General features: G+C 46.9%; 1 protein-coding gene across 3 annotated transcripts in view; it reads right to left on the reverse strand.

Annotated features, from left to right (window-relative positions):
* Positions 1-4,104: 4,104 nt before the first annotated feature.
* Positions 4,105-22,779, reverse strand: part of NBAS (NBAS subunit of NRZ tethering complex) — a 333,323-nt gene continuing 314,648 nt past the window's right edge. For 2 of the 3 annotated variants that reach the window (XM_058682572.1, XM_058682571.1), the window contains exons 51-52: positions 18,091-18,219; positions 4,105-4,526 (exon numbers count right to left, since the gene is read on the reverse strand). In XM_058682572.1, the coding sequence (XP_058538555.1) occupies positions 4,251-4,526; positions 18,091-18,219 (405 nt within the window). In that variant the 3' untranslated portion in view covers positions 4,105-4,250. The remainder of the gene's footprint in view (positions 4,527-18,090; positions 18,220-22,779) is intronic. The other variant, XM_058682573.1, reaches the window with a different exon arrangement.

Raw genomic sequence — 22,779 nt, forward strand, 5'->3', positions numbered from 1 at the left:
CTGTTCAAACTTTGCAAATTTGATTTCTGGTGAGGACATGAGTCAGATCAGAGCAACATAGTTTATATGAAGGACTCCCTTCCCCCCTTTTTTTTAATATAAGGGGAAATTTATTTTAGTATTATTTATAAAAAATCAGAGACTAAAATTCCAACGAGGACATCATTACATTATTACAATTGGCTTACAAGTAGGTATTAACCTGCTCTAGAATAATTTTAAAGATAATTTCCATGGTATGTATGTATTTAATATAATTTATTGTCAAGTTAGCTAACATACAGTATATACAGTGTGCTCTTGGCTTTGGGAGTACATTCCCATAATTCATCACTTACATACAACACCCAGTGCGCATCCCAACAAGTGCCCTCCTCAACGTCCTGTCATCCATTTTCCCCTCTCCCTTGCTCCCCTCCCCAATCAACCCTCAATTTGTTCTCTGTATTTAAGGCTCTCTTATGGTTTGCCTCCCTCTCTGTTGGAAACTATTTTTCCCCTTCCCTTCTCCCATGGTCTTCTGTTCAGTTTCTCAAATTCCACATGAGTGAAAATATGATACCTTTCTCTGACTTATTTCATTCAGCATAATACCTTCCAATTCCATCCACGTTGTAGCAATGGAATTCATTCTTTCTCATTGCCAAGTAGTATTCCATTGTATATGTAAACCACATCTTCTTTATCCATTCATCAGCTGATGGACACAGCCACTCCGGAAAACAGTGAGGAGGTTCCTCAAAAAATTAAAAATAGAATTTATCCAAAGGATACAGGAGTGCTGATCCATAGGGGCACATGTATTCCAATGTTTATAGCAGCACTATCACCAACAGCTAAATTATGAAGGACTCCCTTCCACATAAGCACTGCACAGTGGCCGGCTGGGGATGTGGAGACCCACAATTTGCTGTTGGCCTCCAGCAAGGCACTTCAGCCCTCTGGCCCTCAGTTTATCAGTCTATAGAGTCATGGTGTTATGTTCATGTCTAGGGCCTATAATTCTGCAAGTTGGAAGAAAAACATGGCTGGATGGATTCCATTCAAATGGTATCTCAGAAGAGTGCTCACCTTGTTTTCAGTCACCTGAAATGATGGAAGGTATCCGGAAGGTTAGAAAAAATCCATGTGACCAGCAGGCATGCTTCCTGAGAGAGGCTTGATCAATCCCATCTGGTACAGCTGGTGCCCTCAGAGTTCTAGGAAGGCCTGTTTGGCCTCGTGGATCTCTCTGGACAGGTGTTCCCTAACTGGGGAGAAAAATGTTGACCCCTTTCCTTTGAAGCATTTCAGAGGCTTGTGTAAGCCATTCCCAAATTCCAGGTGCTACCAAAGGTTTGGACAAGGAACTCAGTGCTGGGGTAGACAACAGGTCAGGAGTCAGGGGAGTGGGCTATTAAGCCAATAAATCTCATCCAATGATGAAAACTTTTTGTTGTTGTTAGAGGACTCTGTGGCTACATCCACAGGAGGAGAAATGAGATGAAGCCAATGATGAGGACAATGGTAGAGAGTTTAAGGTAAAGCGACATTATTCTTAGAGTGCGTGCCCAACCAGGTAGGACACTGGTGACAGTGTGGGGAGATGTGGAGACTAGGCTGCCCCGGTATGCCACACGCCGAGACCCACACTGAGCCACATTACATGCAGCCCACAGGCTTTGACAGAGCAATACAGAAACGATCCATCGGTTACCTTTTCAAATTAATCAAAAATTTTTCCTTATAACAAAGGATTATCCTATATAACATCATCCCATCTGTCTAAGTTAAACCTTCTTATTAACACACGGCCACCTCCCACCTTCCCTCCTGCCACGCACTTCTTTGGAGTTGGGGTAATGACCAGTGTGCGTCAGATGGGGCCTCACCTGGTCCGCTGGTCACCGAGTTGCTGTGGCTTGAATCTGGTGTGAGGCGGTCACAAGCGCAAAGTCCAGAACTTCCATACCAAGCCTCCACCTTCAAGCACCCACTTCTACAGCGGAAGCAAGTGCCAGGGAGTCATTTATGGGGATCCTTATCCCCCTGCACGGGAAACACCCCTTCTGTGCGGGTTTTCCTGAGTGTGTTGCCATCCACACCTTTGCTATTTGCTATGATCAGCTCTATGAAAATTAGAGATCCCCTCACTAGGAAAAATGTGCACACCAGTTAGCCCACCCACCTGGTTATCTAGGTGTCACAGACATGCAAATGTGCCAACCTTAGTACAGTGATGGTGTAAGTATGGGGACCCCTAATGCAGTAGGCATCTCATATGCTCGGGTTGATCTGGCTGTGGCCTCAAAATCATGATTCACATACTATAACATGATGAGTGAGGGTAACAGTTCTTGGGCCCCCACTATGTATCTCACAGAACCTAAAGCACACAACCTCACATAACTCAACAACCCTTGGCACAAAAACAGACACTCAGATCAATGGAACAGAAGAGAGAACCCAAAATTGGACCCACAAATGTATGGCCAACTAATCTTTGACAAAGCAGGAAAGCATATCCAATTGAATAAAGATAGTCTGTTCAGCAAGTGGTGCTGGGAAAACTGGACAGCGACATGCGGAAGAATGAACCTGGACCACTTTCTTATACCATACACAACAATGAACTCAACATGGATGAAAGACCTAAATGTAAGACAGGAAGCCATCAAAATCCTTGAGGAGAAAGCAGGCAAAAGCCTCTTTTATCTTGGCTGCAGCAACTTCTTACTCAACACATCTCCAGAGGGAAGGGAAACAAAAGCAAAAATGAACTATTGGGACCTCAACAAAATAAAAAGCTTCTGCACAGCGAAGGAAACAATTGGCAAAACTAAAAGGCAACCAATGGAATGGGAGAAGATATTTGCAAATGACATATCAGATAAAGGGTTAGCATCCAAAATCTATAAAGAACTTATCAAACTCAACACCCAAAAAACAAATAATCCAGTGAAGAAATGGGCAAAAGACATGAATAGACACTTCTCCAAAGAAGACATCCAGGTGGCTAACTGACACATGAAAAATGCTCACCATCACTCATCATCAGGGAAATACAAATCAAAACCACAATGAGATACCACCCCACACCTGTCAGAATGTCTAACATTAACAACTCAGGCAACAACAAATGTTGGCGAGGATGCGGAGAAAGAGGATCTCTTGCACTGCTGGTGGGAATGCAAGCTGGTGCAGCCACTCTGGAAAACAGTATGGAGGTTCTTCAAAACATTAAAAATAGAACTACCCTATGACCCAGCAACTGCACTATATCCAAGGGATATAGATGTGCTGTTTTGAAGGGGCACATGCACCCAATGTTTATAGCAGCACTATCAACAATAGCCAAAGTATGGAGAAAGCCCAAATGTCCATCGATGGATGAATAGATAAAGAAGATGTGATATATCTATACAATGCAGTATTACTTGACAATCAAAAAGATTGAAATCTTGCCATTTGCAACTACGTGGATGGAACCAGAGGGTATTATGCTAAGGGAAATTAGTCAGAGAAAGACAAATATCATATGAGGACTCATACGAGGGCTTTAAGAGACAAAACAGATGAACACAAGGGAAGGGAAGCAAAAATAATATAAAAGCAGGGAGGGGGACAAAACAGAAGAGACTCTTAAATATGGAGAACAAACAGAGGGTTACTGGAGGGATGGTGGGAGGGGGAATGGGCTAAATGGGTAAGGGGCATTAAGGAATCTACTCCTGAAATCACTGTTGCAGTATATGCTAACTAATTTGGATGTAAATTAAAAAAAAAACAAAAAACAAAAAAACTCAACAACCCTGCGCATAACACAACTCTCATTTTACACATGGTCGACTAAGGTTCAGGGAGTAGAGAACTTTGCCCAAAGTTGCATAACTAACTTGAGGCATTCCTCCTCCGTCCCAGGACATCTGCTCCAACCAGTGACCGTCCCACACACACTCCGTTTCTAGCGCAGCCCTACCCACCTCCACGTCCAAATGTCTTTATTCGCTGTATTCTATCCAGAAAAGACGGTTCTGAATAAAGGGTGAGGAGTCGAGTCTCTTAGTCAAGAAGAAAGTACGTTAACCGGTCACGGCCAGAAAGAAAACGTGTACACGACACTCATCACTTATATACAGCTTTATTTGCATTTTTGGAACCACTGAGAACGATCAGCAGGTGCACACGTGGCCCATGGAACAGCATTTGGCTTTGGGGTTCCTTCCCACTGGGTGGCTGAGAAACCTCGACCACACAGGCCCGGACCGGACTCACACCCAGTGCTCTCCCGCGCTGAGCGCCGCGTTGAAGGTTCGCAAGGCCCGGTGCGTCCCCCGCACGGCCAGAAGGAGCGACCCAGCTTCGGCTCCGTGGCCGGCCTCTCGCAGGTGTCTGGCCAGCCCCTCCGCATCCCAGGGCCCCTGCTGCGGGCTGGCCAAGAGGTGCTCGATGATTCGCGGGTAGAAGGGAGTAGAGATGCACTTGGCCAGCAGCCTGGCGTCCAGGAGCAGGGAAAGAAGTTCTTGGTCGCAGTTGGAGTCATTCACCTTCAAGAAATGAGACAGGCAAAACATGAGAGGGGCCCTGCTCACTTCTTCCTGCCAGAGAACTCATCACGCACACCCCCCACTGGCTGCTCCACACCGCCTTTCTTCCCGCTTTCGTTATCCTGCACCCTTCACCAGGGTTCACGGCGCTCACGCCAAAGAGCACACACGGGGGCGCGAGCCTGAGCTCACACACACACGGGACCACAGACACGGTTCCCCGGCAGCAGCAGACACAGCCACGTGCCAAGAGCCCTGAGCCGCTGCCACAGCTACCAAACACCGAGGGCCAGAAACTGCCAACTGTGTCCCCATCAGCCCTGGAAGTCACGGATCAGGGAAAGGAGGGGTAAGAACACTGGCACACATCGTGGCAAGTCATGCGGCCAGGCCGGAAGCTGAATTCAGGCCAGTCTCGACTTCAGAGCCCAGGCTTTCAACAACCACAGTTACCATCTCGTTGGTGCTTCGCCACGGCCCATTTTCTTTAACCCCAAACCTCTGCTGTATGTAGAGGCCCAGGCAAACAGTTCTTTCTACAACAGAAAAACCTGTTTTTTACTCCACTGAGAAAATATATCCATCAACCCCACTGATGTAACTAGGAAGACGGACAGGAAGGCTTTAGGTCATTCTTGCTTAAGCCTCTAGAAAGCTCAGTACCCAACTTACCTTTTTAAGACATTTTTGTATTTTGGAGACCAATGTTATGTGGCCTGTTTTACAGGCTCTTTCAGCTCGGATATCCTCTGTGTTTCCTCCCTGGTCTTCTCTGCTTAGTCTCTGTATGGTTTTCGACAGGGTTGACACTTAGCATACGCTTTTCTATTTTCTATTATTTCCACATTTTTTTCTATAAGGAATCAAGTCAACGCTCGTCGCACGTCAAAATCCGGAGCTCCTCATTTACATGGGGCTGTCATAAAACAGCTTCAGGACAGTCCTTCCTAATGTCACTGAGCATTTTTAGCAATTTTGGTTGTAGGGACCACAGGAATAATGTGGCATTTCAAAGCCAATGAACTAATGTTTGGACCAACTATGTTATACAACTGTTCACAGTGTGCTCGTCCTGCATGTTCTGTGACAAGGAGGAAACGCTACTGAAGACGAGGTCAACTGCATCTACGGACTGCAAGAATGAAAGCAAGAGCTGTTCTGAGAATGAGAGTCACCGCCCGCTGTCAGAGAGCATCAATCTTTCCTGCAACTTAGTGATCCTTTAAAACCAACTGCAACGTCAGTTTCAAGGCCATCTCCTGGGTGACATTTTCCCTACGTCTCTCACCTAAGCTGATTCCTCCTTCCTTACAGACGTTCTTCCACGGGAGTAATTTGTAGGTCTGGCTCCCTTGCCAGACTGGGGGCTTCTTGAGGGCACAGAGGCTTTATCCTCCTCTCCCAGCATCCATCCAGTTTAATCAACTGTTGTTACATGGCTGGACGAACCCGCATCATTGAATGCTGTCACACTTTTGTCAATGGCGCAAGTACACCCTAAGAGCGCTATCCCAGCAGAGCATCTGAACAGAGCCAGATTCCAGGACTGAAGAGTCTCTTGCAAACCCCGGGCCTCGTGCTTTTGTCAATACGAGCACATGCAGCTCATCCACTTCGGACTCAGGAAGACACTTAGGTTGAGCTCAATTTAGCATCTCTTGCTGGTTTTTGTTTGTAGAGGTGGGATGGTGGGAAAGGAAAGGGCTGTAGAAGACCGGTGAGCACTCTCCACTGGGGTCTGCTTATGGGTTCTGTGTCTCTTCTTTCCTTCCAGCTTCCCTCCCTCTCTTCTTCAGAGCTAGGAAACAGGAGTCTTGACCCCATGTGAGTGCTGCCCCTGCTGTCACAGTGTCTTCCATTTGCTGAGGGCCATCCACGTGCCAGTGAGCACTCAGTCTCAACCTTAAAGCATCCTTGCAAGACAGTTACAATCTCATTTGATGGATGAAGAAGCCAGTTCAGTGAGGTCAAAGTCAATGTGCCCAATGTCACGTGGCTGCTGAACGGTGAGCTGGACAATGAGCCCTCATCCTTGACTACTTGCGTATTATTGGTTTACCTCCAGAGCAACGATCTCGTCTTCCTTGTTTATCCCCGCATCCCCCATGGCCAGAACAGTGTTGGCCACAGCTGGGGGCTCAGCAAGACTTGTAGGATGAATCCAAGAATGAGTAACCCTAAACCTCTCACCCTTTCCTTGAACACTACTGCTTTCCTGAGCGCATGTGCACGCACGCACATAGGGCATCTGAGTTACTGTGTGATTTTTTGGTTCACCCTTAAAAACAAAGAATCCCTGCACCCAGCCCTCTAGGAGGGAACAAATGTGTGCCAGGATGCTACAGGCAAATGCTTGATAAAATAGACAGATAAAAGACTCAGAATCCAAACACTGCAGGGCAATACATTCTCCGCTGCCCTGAATAAGTCTTCAAGGCTAGGACACCTTTATTATTCTCTCTGTTTCCTCACGAACCCTTCCTTTGGGGGTCTGAAAGACTCCTAGAAAGGGAGTGATGGATTTTTCCAGCTTGAGGAAGAGACAGGGGTTCTGTCAATGCTTACAGTTACTGCTCCTCTTATCCCTCTCTTCTGTTTGCTTCTCTCCAGGGCGAGGACATCCTCGAAATCGGTTTCCTGCTGGCCAGGTTGGGGTCAGGGGCGGGCGGCCAAGCACCGACCCTCTCAAAGCTCTCGGTCCACTCCCTTGGCTAAGAAAACAGAAGGGGTGCCTGGGTGGCTCTGTCGGTTAAGTGTCGGACTTCGGCTCACATCATGATCTCATGGTTCCTGAGTTCCAGCCCTGCACTGGGCTCTGCACTCTCAGGACAGAGCCTGCTTTGGATCCTCTGTCTCCCTCTCTGCCCCTCCCTCGCTCATGCTTGCTCTTTCAAATATAAATAATAAAACATTAATAGAAAGCAAGCAAGCAAGCAAGCCCAAGGCAGAAGTCACAGAAATGAAATACAATGATTCCCCTTGGGCCCTGGCCCACTCAGATGTTGCTGACCTCCACTGAGCTCTGCGGTGTCCCGGCCAAGGCCTAGGGGGAAATTCTGGTTTAGCTTCTGGTAATCAGGTCCTGAGAAAATGGGAGTGGCTGCCTTTGTTCTATTTCCTTTCTCTGACCTTGCACCTGGCTCTGGCCCTTTGCAAAAGGTACAGAATGGTCAGAGCATACTTTGTAATTGTCACGCACACAGGAAATACCGTGTAGACACTTATACTGTGCACATTTGGGACAAAATAGAGAAAGAACACAGAAAGAAGGATGGCCTTTGTGAGGACTCATTCCAACAACTGCATCTTAAAGAAGAGGGGCCTGAGGGTCAGAGAAGAAATGGATTGGCCAAGGTCCCACACCAGGCCTCCTGCCGCGGGGGCGCCAAGGCCAGACTGAGTCACTGTCCTCAGTCTGGCAGGGTGCCCAGCGGTGCCCCAGACCTTCCCAAGCGTGACGGCCACATTCCGAGCTGCCCGCTTAATGTGTTGAGCTTCAGCTTTTCTCCATTTTTCTTGTTTTTGACTAACAAAGTACTACAAGTCTGGTAGCCACCCATCCCTCATTCTAACCCAGTGTATTTTCCTTTTTCAAATCAAGAAAAAAAGAAAAGGTGGAAATAGTTTGAAAAAACAAATCCTCTATATGTGGATCCCACAGGAAAATGACTTCCCTCCTTTCCTCTCTAGTAATTCTCCACGTGCAGAGATTTTGTGGTCTACTTCATTCACAATATATTAAAAGATTCGTAAGTGCTTTTACACAGTTTTCATTCTTAAAGATTGCAATGGCTACAAAATAGTCTACTGAATAGAGAGAACAGTTATATACCTTCTCCTGCTACAGATATTTCTGTTGTTTTTAAATGTCTGATATTATCGAAATACCAAAAATCAATTTTTTTTATGTAAATGCTTTCTGTGAGTTCTAGAACTTAAATTATCGACCCTGATTTTAGGTGTAGTAAACATTCTAATCTGTTTGCTATTCTGTTTTTATTATTTGTTTTACAGAATTTTTACATTTTTATGTCAGGAAACAAACTGTTCGTTTATGATTTTTTTCTATTGCTTTAAATATTAAAAGTTTTAGTAGAATTCCTCAAAGGATCTGATACACACACACACACACACACACACACACACACACATTTTACTGACTTTTAAAAATATGTAACTTTTTAATTGATCAAGAATTATTTTGGTATACAGTCTGTGGAAAATCACACATTCCTGACATTTGCTTGATTGGTGCTTTTAGAGCTTGAGGAAAAAAATATGTTCTGTCATTTCTGGACTCAGCTGGATGTTGGAAATAAATATGAGACAAGTCCAGGAGGATCAGCTGATTTAATTCCTCTGATCAAATAACTCTGAATTCGAGTAAGAGGCAGTCTGGTCTTGGGAAGAGAAGACAGACTTTGGGCTAGAGACTAATTTCCAATCCTGGTTTCTTTGCTGGACAGCTGTGTGACCCTGTTAAGGACAATCTCTCTGAGCCCCAGACCCGTAGACCTCAGACTATCTCTGCGGGTTGTGATAATCTATGTTTTTAACTGCCTAACACAAAGCCTGGTGCAGAGTTCAAGTGCAGTAAATGGCCGAAGTTGTTACAGTCAGACAAACCAGGCATGATGCATGTTCCAGAAGGAGAGGACATACATCTATCATAAAATGACTAAATGCTTGCCATCTTGGTCACTGATTGTTTCTTCTGTCAGTAATTAATTTTTGAGAATAAAAGAAACTTTGCAGATCTTGCGAAATAAATCTATTAAAGCACAAAGTGCTATCATCTTCCAAGCCATTAAAATGTTACCTTCTTAATTCCAGTTTCAACAACAGGTAATGAACTTTCTCTGAATTAAAGTCTCTGACTTTATGGATCTATACAAAACTAAGAGTAATTATAGTGATGAGGTAAGCTGAAATTCGGTAGGTACCTGAAATGTATGCGGGGCCTCATTCCAATAATTCTGCAGAAGATTATGTACTATTATTTCACTGTTTGCTGGAGGACAGGGTACCTGTCTCATTTTTACATATACTGCTACTAATAAAAGTTATTAAACATCAACTGCAAGGGCAGAAAAATAAAAGGGCAGCACGAGTGTATACTCGGGTAAGGAAAATGCCTGCAGGGTTTCTTTTGTTTTCTGTTTATTTGAAAGATATTCAGACTCCACTTCTCAGCATAAATACCAGCCTCTCCTAGCATGGGATTTCACAGTATGCCTCTTCTGAAACCAAAATTAGGGCAAATCATCGAACTTCTGCTCTAACATTGAGAGAGAATCTTTGAAAAGCCGAGTCTGATCGCTTCTATGACCACAGCAAACACTGCATCGTGGGCCCTGAGTTTTGCCGGTTCCACACTTTGTACTTACCCTGTTCCTACCTTCGTTTCTTGTGCTGTTATTTCACATATGAATCTCCATATCATTCCTTTAAACAGAGGATGTGATTTTATTTTATCTTCACAAACATCCTGCCCATTCCTCACAACTACACACACTAACCGGCTAGCACAATGGATGCTTAGCACATCTGCTCACACTAAGTAAGTCAATCAACCACCAATGAGGCCTAGAAATCGAATAGATTAACTGACAGGGAGTGAGCTGCCTGTCACCAGAGGCATTCAGCTGAGAACTGTGAGAAGGCAGTATTGAGAGCTCTTCAGGGTGGAACAGACTCTCATCAGGGAGGGACTAGTTGGAAGCCTGGATAGAGATAAGAGGAGACAAAGAAAGGAAGAAGGTTTCTTGGTTTTGCATAACAATGTTAATCCAAACGTGTTTTCCTGAGCATCTTTAAGGCTCTCCCTCCTCCAATCTAGACACAGTGCAGTGTAAGTAACGTCTGTGGGCTCCAGTGCCTTCAAGGCAAGACAGAAGAGGCTCAGAGTCACCAATGCTAAATATGTGAAGGACTGTCCATGGAGGCATCTAATCCTGAGCAACTCCATCGGGCAGGGCCAAGATCAACATGTTCAAGGCAAAGGTGCAGCTTTCAATCCCAATCCAGAGGTGCTCTCTTACTATGAGGTTTATCAAAAAATGGCCGAGAGCACCCCGGGAGGTGGTAAGCTCTCGGCCCCCAGCAGTGCTCAGCCAAGACCCAGGTTTCCTAGTGGGTTTGAAAAAGGAAGCCCTATAGTGGGCCACTTATTAGACCAGCTCAGAGCTAATATGATTCGAGATGCTCTTAGCAATTTCATTTCTCGGCAGAGACAACCCGTTTCCAGGATAAGACAGCCTGCCTCGTCACATGAATGCAAGCAGCATTACAGGCTTTGAACACTGGATCTACAGTTTAAATTTCAGCTCCAGCTGTTCCTAGCTGTATGACCTCTGGGTGTGTGTTTCCATCTGTGAAACTAGAATGCCATCTTTTCACAAGATGAGTAAGAAGATAAGGTGAGGATGTGCCCGTAACGATGTCGGGAAAAGAGCCAGTACTGGAAAGACACTGGTTGTCACTAGCTTCAGAGAGGAATGCTTAATTAGGTGACAAGGTCTGTAACCCCTCATCTGTCACCCCTTGAATTCTTCTTTCACTAGGCACTGCAGTCCAGGACGGGCCCCAGGATGGAGGCCGGGCAGAGGCAGTGAGCAGCACTGACGAGGAGGAAGGAGTGACGAGCAAAGCTACCACAAGTCCGGAATTATGAAACGGGGGGTTTCGGTATACAGAACTCTTAGCGATCGATGTCTGCTTACTCTGAGGAAATGAGCGAGTGACTGACTTTCCCAGTGGAAAATACTCCAGAGACGAGATTCGAACACAGCAGCAGGAAGATTCTTCTTGGAGAGAAGAAAGTTTTGGAGGTGAGCTCGAATCTCACTGGGGCTGATGGACGAGGGAATCCAGCAGTCCATACCGACGGCCCCTGACTCACAACACTCTTACAATTTTTTGACTTCACAGTGGTGCAAAAGCGATACACATTCAGTAGAAGCACCACTTTGATGCTGCATCTTTTCCTGGGCTAGTAATATGCAGTATGATCCTCTCTCATGGTGCTGGGTGGTGGCAGCGGCCGCGGCTCCCTGTGAGCCACACGACCACGAGGGTCAACAACCAATATGCTGACACATCTTCTGCACCCGGATGGCCGTTCCGTTTCTCACTTTCAGGACAGTCTTCAATAAATTATATGACACATTCATACTTCGTTATAAAGCAGGCTTTGTGTTACATGGTTTTGCCCGACTGTTCGCTAACAGAAGTGCTCCGAGCACATGTGAGGCAGGTGAGGCTAAGCTCCAGTATTTGGTAGGTTAAGTGCCGTAAGTGCACTTTTGACTCACGATATTCCCAATGCGATGGATTTATTGGGACGTAAGCCCATGGTTAGCTGAGGAAGATCTGCACCACGCCGGGGTTTTAATTATTCATCGACAATATAAGCTCTAAGAAAGACTTTTTCTTGCTCCAGGAAAGAGGCTGCTGGCCATTTGTAAGAGGTTACATGCTGAACACTAGAGGCGTGCAATTTCAGAAAAGCTTCGAGAAGGAAATGAAGAAATGCGGTCCAATCTCTGGCATCAGCACTTAACGCATCACCCGCTGAGCTGTAAACACCTGTAAAGCTGTCAGCCTCTTATAACCAATAGTGAAGTAACACATGCCAACAGCAAGCACGTGGCGCTGTTTTCCCACGTGGATCCACGTGCTGGGCAGGCGCGGCTGCCCACCAGCGGAGTCCCTTGGTTTTGTCTTTTAATGTCAACAGGAACTACTGTCAATAACCACAAGGGAGAAACTGAAGTTACTAATGAACCCAGGCCCTCTACTAATGGACAGAGTGAATAGCAAAATAAAAACAAACACAAAAGCAAACGTTATTATGTTTTTCATTGCAATACCACATATGATTTAAAATAGAAAAAAAATTTAATAAGACAGAATAAAGACAGCTAGTCAGGAGTCCTGTAAAAAGGCCTACTGAAACTCTGCCCTTAGAGAAGGGTCACATGACCTTTTAATGGTGCTGGGAGAGCAATGATGAACTACAGCTAAGTTCTTATTTCATTTATAGAGCATTCTTGAAGTGACAAAGTGACAGAGATGGAGAACAGATCAGTAGTTGTCACAGGTTGCTGGGGGCGGGGGGGAGCATGTGGGGGAGGGAGAAGGTGGCTGTGGCCACAAAGGGTCCCCCCCACAAGAGATCCCTGGGATGCAACTGCTCTGTGTCTTGACCGTAGTGGTGGTGACACAAATCTCCATGGGACAATATTGCACAGGACTTCACACCCAAGTGAGTGCCTGTAAAACCACTGCCATCTGAATAAGATCCAGAGATTGAATCAGAACATTGCACTACAGCTATGCAACATGCTACCATCAAGGGAAACCATGTGAAGGGTACAAGAGATCCCGCTGTACTATTTCTTCCAATTGAATGCGAATTTAAAATTATCTCAAAATAAAAAAGTTAAAAATTTTTAAAAACTGGAAAACCCTGCCAAACTTCAGCTCTTGGGAGGATGCACAAGGTCTGACGATACTCAGCATTTCCATGAACACATTTTAAGGTCACAGATGGGTTGGCCTAATGTAAAAACTCAACCTCAGTGCAGGGAATTACAGTTAAGTGCCATTACCAACCTCCCCCAGGTAAGAGCCTCAGTGGTCGGTAAGTAAGTCACCTCAGCAACTGACATCTCCAGTTTTGATTTGTGGATCTGAAGGCCACTGAGGTTTTGGGTGTCATCATCACAACCCCAGACAAACCACCCACAGTCTGAAGGGCTATTTCACAACCACAGGGCTTTAGCCCAATGCTGCACATGACATGGAAGTGTTATGGAGGTAACTCAGCACCATTTACAAATGACTTGGGTGTTGCAGTGTTCCCACTTGGTTTCTTACTGTGATAGCCAGTGGTAGAGGGTGTGCGTGTGTGTGTGTGTGTGTGTGTGTGTGTGTGTGTGTGAGAGAGAGAGAGAATATATGTGTGTGTATGAGTGTGTGTCAGGGGTGTGTGTGTGTGTGCGTGTGAGACTATGTGTCAAGGGTGTGTGTGAGCGTGTGGGGGGGTGTGAGTGTGTGTGTCAGGGGTGTGCGTGGGTGCGTGTGTGTGTGTGTGCGTGTGAGACTATGTGTCAAGGGCGTGTGTGAGCGTGTGTGGGGGGTGTGTGTGCGTCAGGGGTGTGCGTGGGTGTGCGTGGGTGTGTGTGTGCGTGTGAGACTATGTGTCAAGGGCGTGTGTGAGCGTGTGTAGGGGTGTGAGTGTGTGCATCAGGGGTGTGCGTGGGTGCATGCGTTTGTGTGTGCCTGTGAGACTATGTGTCAAGGGTGTATGTGAGCATGTGTGAGGGGTGTGAGTGTGTGCGTCAGGGGTGTGCGCGGGTGCGTGTGTGTGACACTATGTGTCAAGGGTGTGTGTGAGCGTGTGTGGGGGTGTATGTGTGTCAGGGGTGTGTGTGGGTGCGTGTGTGTGTGTGTGCGTGTGAGACTATGTGTCAAGGGCGTGTGTGAGCGTGTGTGGGGGGTGTGAGTGTGTGCGTCAGGGGTGTGCGTGGGTGCGTGTGTGTGTGTGCGTGTGAGACTATGTGTCAAGGGCGTGTGCGTGTGAGACTATGTGTCAAGGGCGTGTGTGAGCGTGTGTGTGGGGTGTGAGTGTGTGCGTCAGGGGTGTGCGTGGGTGTGTGTGGGTGTGTGTGTGCACGTGAGGCTATGTGTCAAGGGCGTGTGTGAGCGTGTGTGGGGGGTGTGAGTGTGTGTGTCAGGGATGTGCGTGGGTGCGTGTGTGTGTGTGACACTATGTGTCAAGGGTGTGTGTGAGCGTGTGTGTGGGTGTGAGTATGTGTGTCAGGGGTGTGCGTGGGTGCGTGCGTGTGTGTGCGTGTGAGACTATGTGTCAAGGGCGTGTGTGAGCGTGTGTGGGGGGTGTGAGTGTGTGCGTCAGGGGTGTGCGTGGGTGCGTGCGTGTGTGTGCGTGTGAGACTGTGTCAAGGGCGTGTGTGAGCGTGTGTGGGGGGTGTGAGTGTGTGCGTCAGGGATGTGCGTGGGTGCGTGTGTGTGTGTGTGTGACACTATGTGTCAAGGGTGTGTGTGAGCGTGTGTGGGGGTGTGAGTATGTGTGTCAAGGGTGTGCGTGGGTGCGTGCGTGTGTGTGTGTGTGAGACTATGTGTCAAGGGCGTGTGTGAGCGTGTGTGGGGGGTGTGAGTGTGTGCGTCAGGGGTGTGCGTGGGTGCGTGTGTGTGTGTGTGCGTGAGACTATGTGTCAAGGGTGTGTGTGAGCGTGTGTGGGGGTGTGAGTATGTGTGTCAGGGGTGTGCGTGGGTGCGTGTGTGCGTGCGTGTGAGACTATGTGTCAAGGGCGTGTGTGAGCGTGTGGGGGGGTGTGTGTGCGTCAGGGGTGTGCGTGGGTGCATGCGTGTGTGTGCGTGTGAGACTATGTGTCAAGGATGTGTGTGAGCGTGTGGGGGGGTGTGAGTATGTGTGTCAGGGGTGTGCGTGGGTGCGTGCGTGTGTGTGTGTGCGCGTGAGACTATGTGTCAAGGGCGTGTGTGAGCGTGTGTGGGGGGTGTGAGTGTGTGCATCAGGGGTGTGCGTGGGTGTGTGTGTGTGCGCGTGAGGCTATGTGTCAAGGGCGTGTGTGAGCGTGTGTGGGGGGTGTGAGTGTGTGCGTCAGGGATGTGCGTGGGTGCGTGTGTGTGTGTGTGTGACACTATGTGTCAAGGGTGTGTGTGAGCGTGTGTGGGGGTGTGAGTATGTGTGTCAAGGGTGTGCGTGGGTGCGTGCGTGTGTGTGCGTGTGAGACTATGTGTCAAGGGCGTGTGTGAGCGTGTGTGGGGGGTGTGAGTGTGTGCGTCAGGGGTGTGCGTGGGTGCGTGTGTGCGTGTGAGACTATGTGTCAAGGGTGTGTGTGAGCGTGTGTGGGGGTGTGAGTATGTGTCAGGGGTGTTCGTGGGTGCGTGTGTGCGTGCGTGTGAGACTATGTGTCAAGGGCGTGTGTGAGCGTGTGGGGGGGTGTGAGTGTGTGCGTCAGGGGTGTGCGTGGGTGCATGCGTGTGTGTGTGCGTGTGAGACTATGTGTCAAGGATGTGTGTGAGCGTGTGGGGGGGTGTGAGTATGTGTGTCAGGGGTGTGCGTGGGTGCGTGCGTGTGTGTGCGCGTGTGAGACTATGTGTCAAGGGCGTGTGTGAGCGTGTGTGGGGGGTGTGAGTGTGCGTCAGGGGTGTGCGTGGGTGTGTGTGGGTGTGTGTGTGTGCGTGAGGCTATGTGTCAAGGGCGTGTGTGAGCGTGTGTGGGGGGTGTGAGTGTGTGCGTCAGGGATGTGCGTGGGTGCGTGTGTGTGACACTATGTGTCAAGGGTGTGTGTGAGCGTGTGTGGGGGTGTGAGTATGTGTGTCAAGGGTGTGCGTGGGTGCGTGCGTGTGTGTGCGTGTGAGACTATGTGTCAAGGGCGTGTGTGAGCGTGTGTGGGGGGTGTGAGTGTGTGCGTCAGGGGTGTGCGTGGGTGCGTGTGTGTGTGTGTGCGTGTGAGACTGTGTCAAGGGTGTGTGTGAGCGTGTGTGGGGGTGTGAGTATGTGTGTCAGGGGTGTGCGTGGGTGCGTGTGTGTGTGCGTGTGAGACTATGTGTCAAGGGCGTGTGTGAGCGTGTGGGGGGGTGTGAGTGTGTGCGTCAGGGGTGTGCGTGGGTGCATGCGTGTGTGTGTGCGTGTGAGACTATGTGTCAAGGATGTGTGTGAGCGTGTGGGGGGGTGTGAGTATGTGTGTCAGGGGTGTGCGTGGGTGCGTGCGTGTGTGTGTGCGCGCGTGTGAGACTATGTGTCAAGGGCGTGTGTGAGCGTGTGTGGGGGGTGTGAGTGTGCATCAGGGATGTGCGTGGGTGCGTGTGTGTGTGTGAGACTGTGTCAAGGGTGTGTGTGAGTGTGTGTGTGGGGTGTGAGTGTGTGCGTCAGGGGTGTGCGTGGGTGCGTGTGTGCAGCAAAGCCAGTCTGCAGGTGGGGAGCCCCCGTTCTAGCTGCAGTCCTCACGGATCCATTCGGGATGAAGAATCTTTACACTGAAACCTGACCTACTCGCCTCTGGAATTTAGGATGCACTAAGGGAGCTCCATGCAGGATGAGTACAGAAGGGTGATGGATAACACGTCACTGTAGTCTTCTCAGAGAGGCCCATGGCCAATTTAGTGGGAATGCCTAAGCAGAGACACTAAGACACAGACGACAGTGGGGAGAAGGAAAAGCACTGAAAACATGCAGCCTGATTTTCTTCTGTTTTTCCCTTCTTCCTAATTTCTTGGATTTGCAATAAAAAATGGGCTAAAGAAAAAAAAAACATTGTAATTCTTAGGTTCTTGTCCATTCCCAACACTATGCAGGGTTTATCTGAGCACAGTTGGATGGGGGGTTACAGCAGACAGGTCCCCTCCACTCCCTACTAATGCCTTGTTTCCAAAGAGGCCCCTGCTATGATCAATCACCAGTGATAATGAAGAGTGGTCATAAAAATCTTTGCAGAAGCTTTATATTATTTCAGAAATACATCTCAATGAATAAATGCATTAGATTCTTTTCATTTTGCTCATTATGACGATTTCCAAATGCAATTATTGTCTACTTTCTGTAACCACAGACCTAACTTTCTGTATCCGTTGTCATTAAATCTCTTCATGGTCTTGTTTGGCAAGTATGTACCCAGGTTCTAGAATTCTCTTCTCCTCTCTTGTCCCTAGAAAACATCCTCTAACATTTTTGTTAAAAAAAATATATATATATAATTGTGTGTGTGTGTAAATGTGTGTGAGTATACACGCATACCTAAAATTATATCTGTGTGTGTACTGTGTGTGTACACACTCACAAAGACACACACACACACACACACAAATTTTACAGTGAAAGAATGATCTCTACAGAAGGGTTTCAGTAAGGATCATACAATGGAAATTCATTAAAACACAACTCTGAGCTACCTATTTCTAAAGTGTAAAATTTGAAAAGGGAAGTGAAAGTTTCTTCCTTAATCACGATAACAAGACAACCAGCCTTGAGGGAGAAATCTCAAGCCTTGACTTTAGTACGTCATTCCTCAAGCCCAGACACTGCTTCAATGGTGCGTTAGTTTGCCAGGGGAAACAGGGCTTGAGATTTTAGAAGGTGCCAGTAAACATTACCTGCAGCCACTGTCTCACCTTTAATTAGCAGGCAACCAAACACATACATCCAGGCACAGAATCCTGCCTGACGCGACAAATTCCTGTGATCTAAATTTCAAGTGGCAAGGACACGTCCACTTGTCCTGGGCTGCTCTGACATTTCTCTAAAGGGTATACAATACACTGGCTTCTCCAGAGAAACTGCTTCATCATTCGGATTTGTATTCTCAGCACATGAACACAGAGTCTGGTTCATGAGAGAGGTTTAGTAAATGTTTATAGAATAAACAAATATTTACTTCTTAGACAAGACAGAAACAGTGTGGTCAGAGAATACTGCAGACAAAACAGCCTTAAATCAATCACGGATGTTACTTCTGAGAATGACAATGCTAATTAGTTTCTCCGAAACACAAGCAACGGTAAACTCCACCGGGGATACCTGGACGAAGGCGTTGATGTGCTCCAGCGCCATGGCGTGAAGGCCGTCGTCCTGGCTCTCGAGGAGAAGCTTCAGGGCTGGGAGCGGCAGGGACTGGCTGAGCAGCAATGAGCTCAGCGCCCTCACACCCTGGAACCACAAGGGCAGTTACGTGAGCAAGCAGGCAGGAGGCACTCCGGATGCCAGGCGCTAATCTGGCGGCGTCTTTCCACACCTTTTCTAGGAGGGTGTGTGCAGAGAGCGCACACGGGACCGCACTGATTGTTTGGTATCTGCTTCACTCGCTTCACCGTGTATATTGTCAACATCTTTCGGCCCTATCAGATATTCACTTGATATTCACCAGATATTGAGTTTAACAGCTGCAAAGTCTTCCTCCGGGTGGACACAGGACTGTAATCCATTCTCCTAATCTCTCAGAGCCCTAGTTTCCTCACAAGTAAAATGGAGGTAATTATATCTACTTTGCAGTTTTGTGCCTGCATGCGTGCATGTGCACGCGTGCGCGCGCGCGCGCGTGTGTGTGTGTGTAGACACTTAAATGATACAAATGATTACAGGTTGTTAATATTATCACCAAGATCCAGTTATCCTCTGCAACAATAAGAATCAGCAACTTACGTATTGAAAAAAGTGTTTATAATTCTACTGCCCAGGTGAACTGAATGTTTCATGAAAAGTATCTGTAGTCCAAAAAACTGAAAATGCATTTGAATTTTATTCTCAGCCCTTTATTACCCTAGCTGAACCTGTCATCAGAGAGCAAGAGTTTATACAAGATAACAAACGATGGCCCTTCACAACAAAAGTACAAGAACACAGGATATCTGCAAGCTCTTCCTCTCCGCGGAGCTATATGCTCCCCCGGTGTCCTGAATGTAGCTATAACAGAAAGAACAGAACATCTGGACTGAGGACCAGACAGAGAGTGCAACCTCCTTATACAAAACAGGGGTTGTTTTTGAAAACTAAGAATCCCTGTCCCCCATGGGACTGGTCTTTCTCCTACGCTACTCCAACAGCAGCATTCCAGAGAAGAAACACTCTAATTTATGACATTTTAATAATTTCTTTACATTATTATAAAGTCTAGATAAAACAAGGGTGACACAAAGAAGCTCCTATTCAAAGCCCCCAGGAGAAAAGCATTCTTCAGAATCCCACTCACTGGAGTGTTTTACCCTTTTCTCCTTAGCACATCTCTGCTGGAAATCAGCAAGGCCTTCAATTTCAGACTGGAAGGTTGTACTACGTGAACTTGGGTGGAAATGATCAATACCGGCAGGGGAACACGTTTGTAGACTGTGCACTTCAAGCATCATCGATTCTACCTCACACTCTGTGTGCCCTAAAGCACACGGTCTTACGAGGAACCTCTCCGAGCTCCTGGGCCAAAAAGAAATGCGGATCTGTCCTCTGGGATGCCACAGCCCCCAGAGAGTATTTGGGAGGAGGAAATACGGACTCTCACACACGACAATTTCACGCAGCTGTCCTGCACCAACTTGCTTCTGTCGCCCTCCACCTCCTCCTCCTGGAATGTCACAGCGATGTTCCCCCACCTGCACGTTGCTCAGACAGCGCTCAGACCGCACTGCCCAGGAGACCTCGCGGCCACGACAGACTATTCTGTCCAACACGGCAGCCAGGAGCCTCATGCTTATGAACATTTGAGATCTGGCTGGTGCAACTGAGGCACCGCTTTAAAATTTTTATTCCATTTTCCTGAATTTAAGTTTTAATAACTGCAGGTGGCCAGTGGTTACCGTCCTGACGGTACAGCTGCAGTTTTGAGTTTCTGCAGACCTCTGGGTCTGTGCACAAGAGGTGACCTCTGCTGTTTCTCTTTCTGATGGACCCCTATTGGTTCATTGAGTCTCCGCTGAAAAGGGCACAGGAAAACCCCATCTCCTACCAAGCTGCCTCGGATTTCCGACGTTTGGCAACTCCTATATTCCGACTATACTTTGTCAATATTTCCTACACTATTTGTCATCTTGCGATATTGTAATTAACTCATTTGTTCAGCTGCCTCACTTGAGGGCAAGGATATTTTCCCTTCTCTGTATTCCAAATTTGCTTGGTATAGACTATACCTAAAAATATTTGTATATCACTCCCTCCCAGCACTCATATTTACTTACTCACTAAGTTCTCTGTAACAGGTAAACAGGTATTTCTTAGCAACTTATGATATTTAGACTAAACGTATCACTTGGCTGACCTTAGCTTTGATGACAACTTTTACCCAAATAACCTGTATACCCCTCTGAGCAGGCACGATGGACAGATTTTGCCAAAGTACACGTGCCTCACTGTCTGGGACATGGTATTTAAAGGGACTTACCTTTCCCTTCGCCCCCACTTCCCAATCCCTAAGTTCCTGTATTTAGAAGGTTGTTTTTAATTCGTGGCTCTTTAGAATGCTTTTATGTCTAGCCCGTTATTGCTCATGGTTCTTGCTGACTTACGGCCATGACGGTTTTGCTGACAGAAATATACTTTACCTGAAGTATAAAGTCAAGGACATCCAAGAATGGAGGAGTACTTTTTGAGCTACTGAGTACTTTCTATCTCTTAGCTAACAGTTACTGGCTAAATACTTACTCTGTATTTAAATACTCTACTAGGGCCTTCGGTATGTTCCCCTGTGTTACAAGAAGAATTTATCAGGAGATTTACAGGGGGATCTGGGAAGCTCTAAGAAAGGACAAAGTAGCAAAGAGAACCATAAAATACCTCATCAGCACCTTCCCAGCTCAAACCTGTCTGGCCATCAGGATACAGAACGAGAGGCCTTGACTTAAGAGGAACAGGTACATCTGGGCCCAAAGCCAGGCCAGAACCCCGCACAAATGTGATTCATGGTGATGTCCCCAAGGCATGGTCCCTGTGGCTGATGGTTGTCAAACAAGCAGGACCAGTCCACTAATGGTCCTTCTGTCCTTGCACAGCCCTCCTGCTCGTCCTGGGGTATCCTGCACCCAAACGTGCTGCAGGATCTACAGCAGGAGCAGAGAGGCACAGAGATGCAGGTCATCGGATCTGCAAATCAACTCTAGACTCTATCAAAAGTACCTCAACTATGAGAGAGAACAATCACACTGAGACTTAGAGGCTGCAGATTAGCTAGGCTCGCTCATTAGCTGGGCCTCTAACTCCCAAACACCTGACCCAAAGCATGTGTGACTCTAGTTCATGCTGTGCTTCAGCAAAACCAGGGACTTTCAGGGTCAGTCACAAAGAGCTGCAACTTGGAAGTTTAAATTTGTAAATGCCAAGAATCTGTTTTATGCTGGTTTCTAATTCTGAATATCCCCCATTCCTGAGAATGCTTCATATATTGCCATGGATACAAGCTAAGAAGGATACAGAACTTTCAAGACTATAGAAATATGATCTGCAAGCAGCACTGATTTTATCCTTCTGGTAATATTTTCCATCAGCAAAACCAACATGGCGGGAAGTAAACAAGAACCAGGAACAACGGCAGGCATTGCATAAAGACATTCTGAAGAGTCACGAAGAACAGAAAACAATCTCTAAATATGGGAACTCAGTGGGGAGACAGGAAATGTGGATGAAGTACCCTGTCCTAGACAGTTGGACAAACGTACTTTATAAACCACAGAGTAGAGCAACCAAAAGTAGTAGATTTTTAAAAACTGAGTCATGGATCATTTTACCACCAGAGTGATGTTAAATATTATGCACTTCTGAAATTAGACAATGCAATTTCCAAAGGTGGTAAAATAAACTTAAGAAGACATTTCCATTTCTTAATTACCATGTTCCTTCCTCTGTAACCATTTTAACTCACATTTGAGCACCTTTAACAATCAATAAAAATAGTACCTAACATTTGCAAGGTTCTTTTAATCATGGCATCCTAAGGAAAAAAAAAATCTGTAAACATGCCCAAATTCAAGACAGAAGTGAGGCAGCGTAAGGAAAATAAAGAAAAGTCACCGTGGCAACACAACTCGTTTGATAATGATTATCTTTCACCTTATCAAACCGGAACAGAGAAGCGCTAATGGCTTACTTCAACATGGGCTTTAATCCAGTACCTTCCCCCCTGCCCCAAGAGAATCGGAGGCTGATGGAAACTTGTGATTAGGTGCTTTGGGTGCAGTTGGAAATAGCCTCCAGTCAGCCTTCTCAAAGGCCTGGAGACCTTGGGGAATACTCAGAACTAGAGTCCCCTCAGAGATCACATGATCTAACTCCTTGTTTGTTTCCGGGGCCAGAAAAGGGAGGGACAGAGCATCTGGCACTTTTCTCATGGCCACAGATCATGCTGTGGCCCAGTCCGGAGAAGGACAGTACAATTTGCTGCATCACCAGGGCTCCTGCTGCTCTTGTACATCTGATATCCCCTGCCCTTCAGGTGCTCCCAGTCCCAAGAAAGAGGACAGGCTCTAATCCCCTTCCCTGGTGTGTGAGGAATACTCTAATAGATGTGTGCTTCAGGCACTGTGCTATGTATTCTGAGCTCCTTAAAACACTCGGGAAGCATTGGTCCGATGATTCTGAGATTGAGCGGGACCACTGTAAATAAAATATTATTCCATTTGTCAAGGCACCTCAACCTGGCCGTAGAAGCATATTAGGGAGCTGAATCATTATAGTTATTTAACTTCTCGTTCAATCACCAACTCTTTTTTTTTAAATAGGAAACAGAGCATA

Source organism: Neofelis nebulosa, chromosome 9 (genome assembly GCF_028018385.1).
Source record: "Neofelis nebulosa isolate mNeoNeb1 chromosome 9, mNeoNeb1.pri, whole genome shotgun sequence".
NCBI classification, from domain to species: Eukaryota; Metazoa; Chordata; class Mammalia; order Carnivora; family Felidae; genus Neofelis; species Neofelis nebulosa.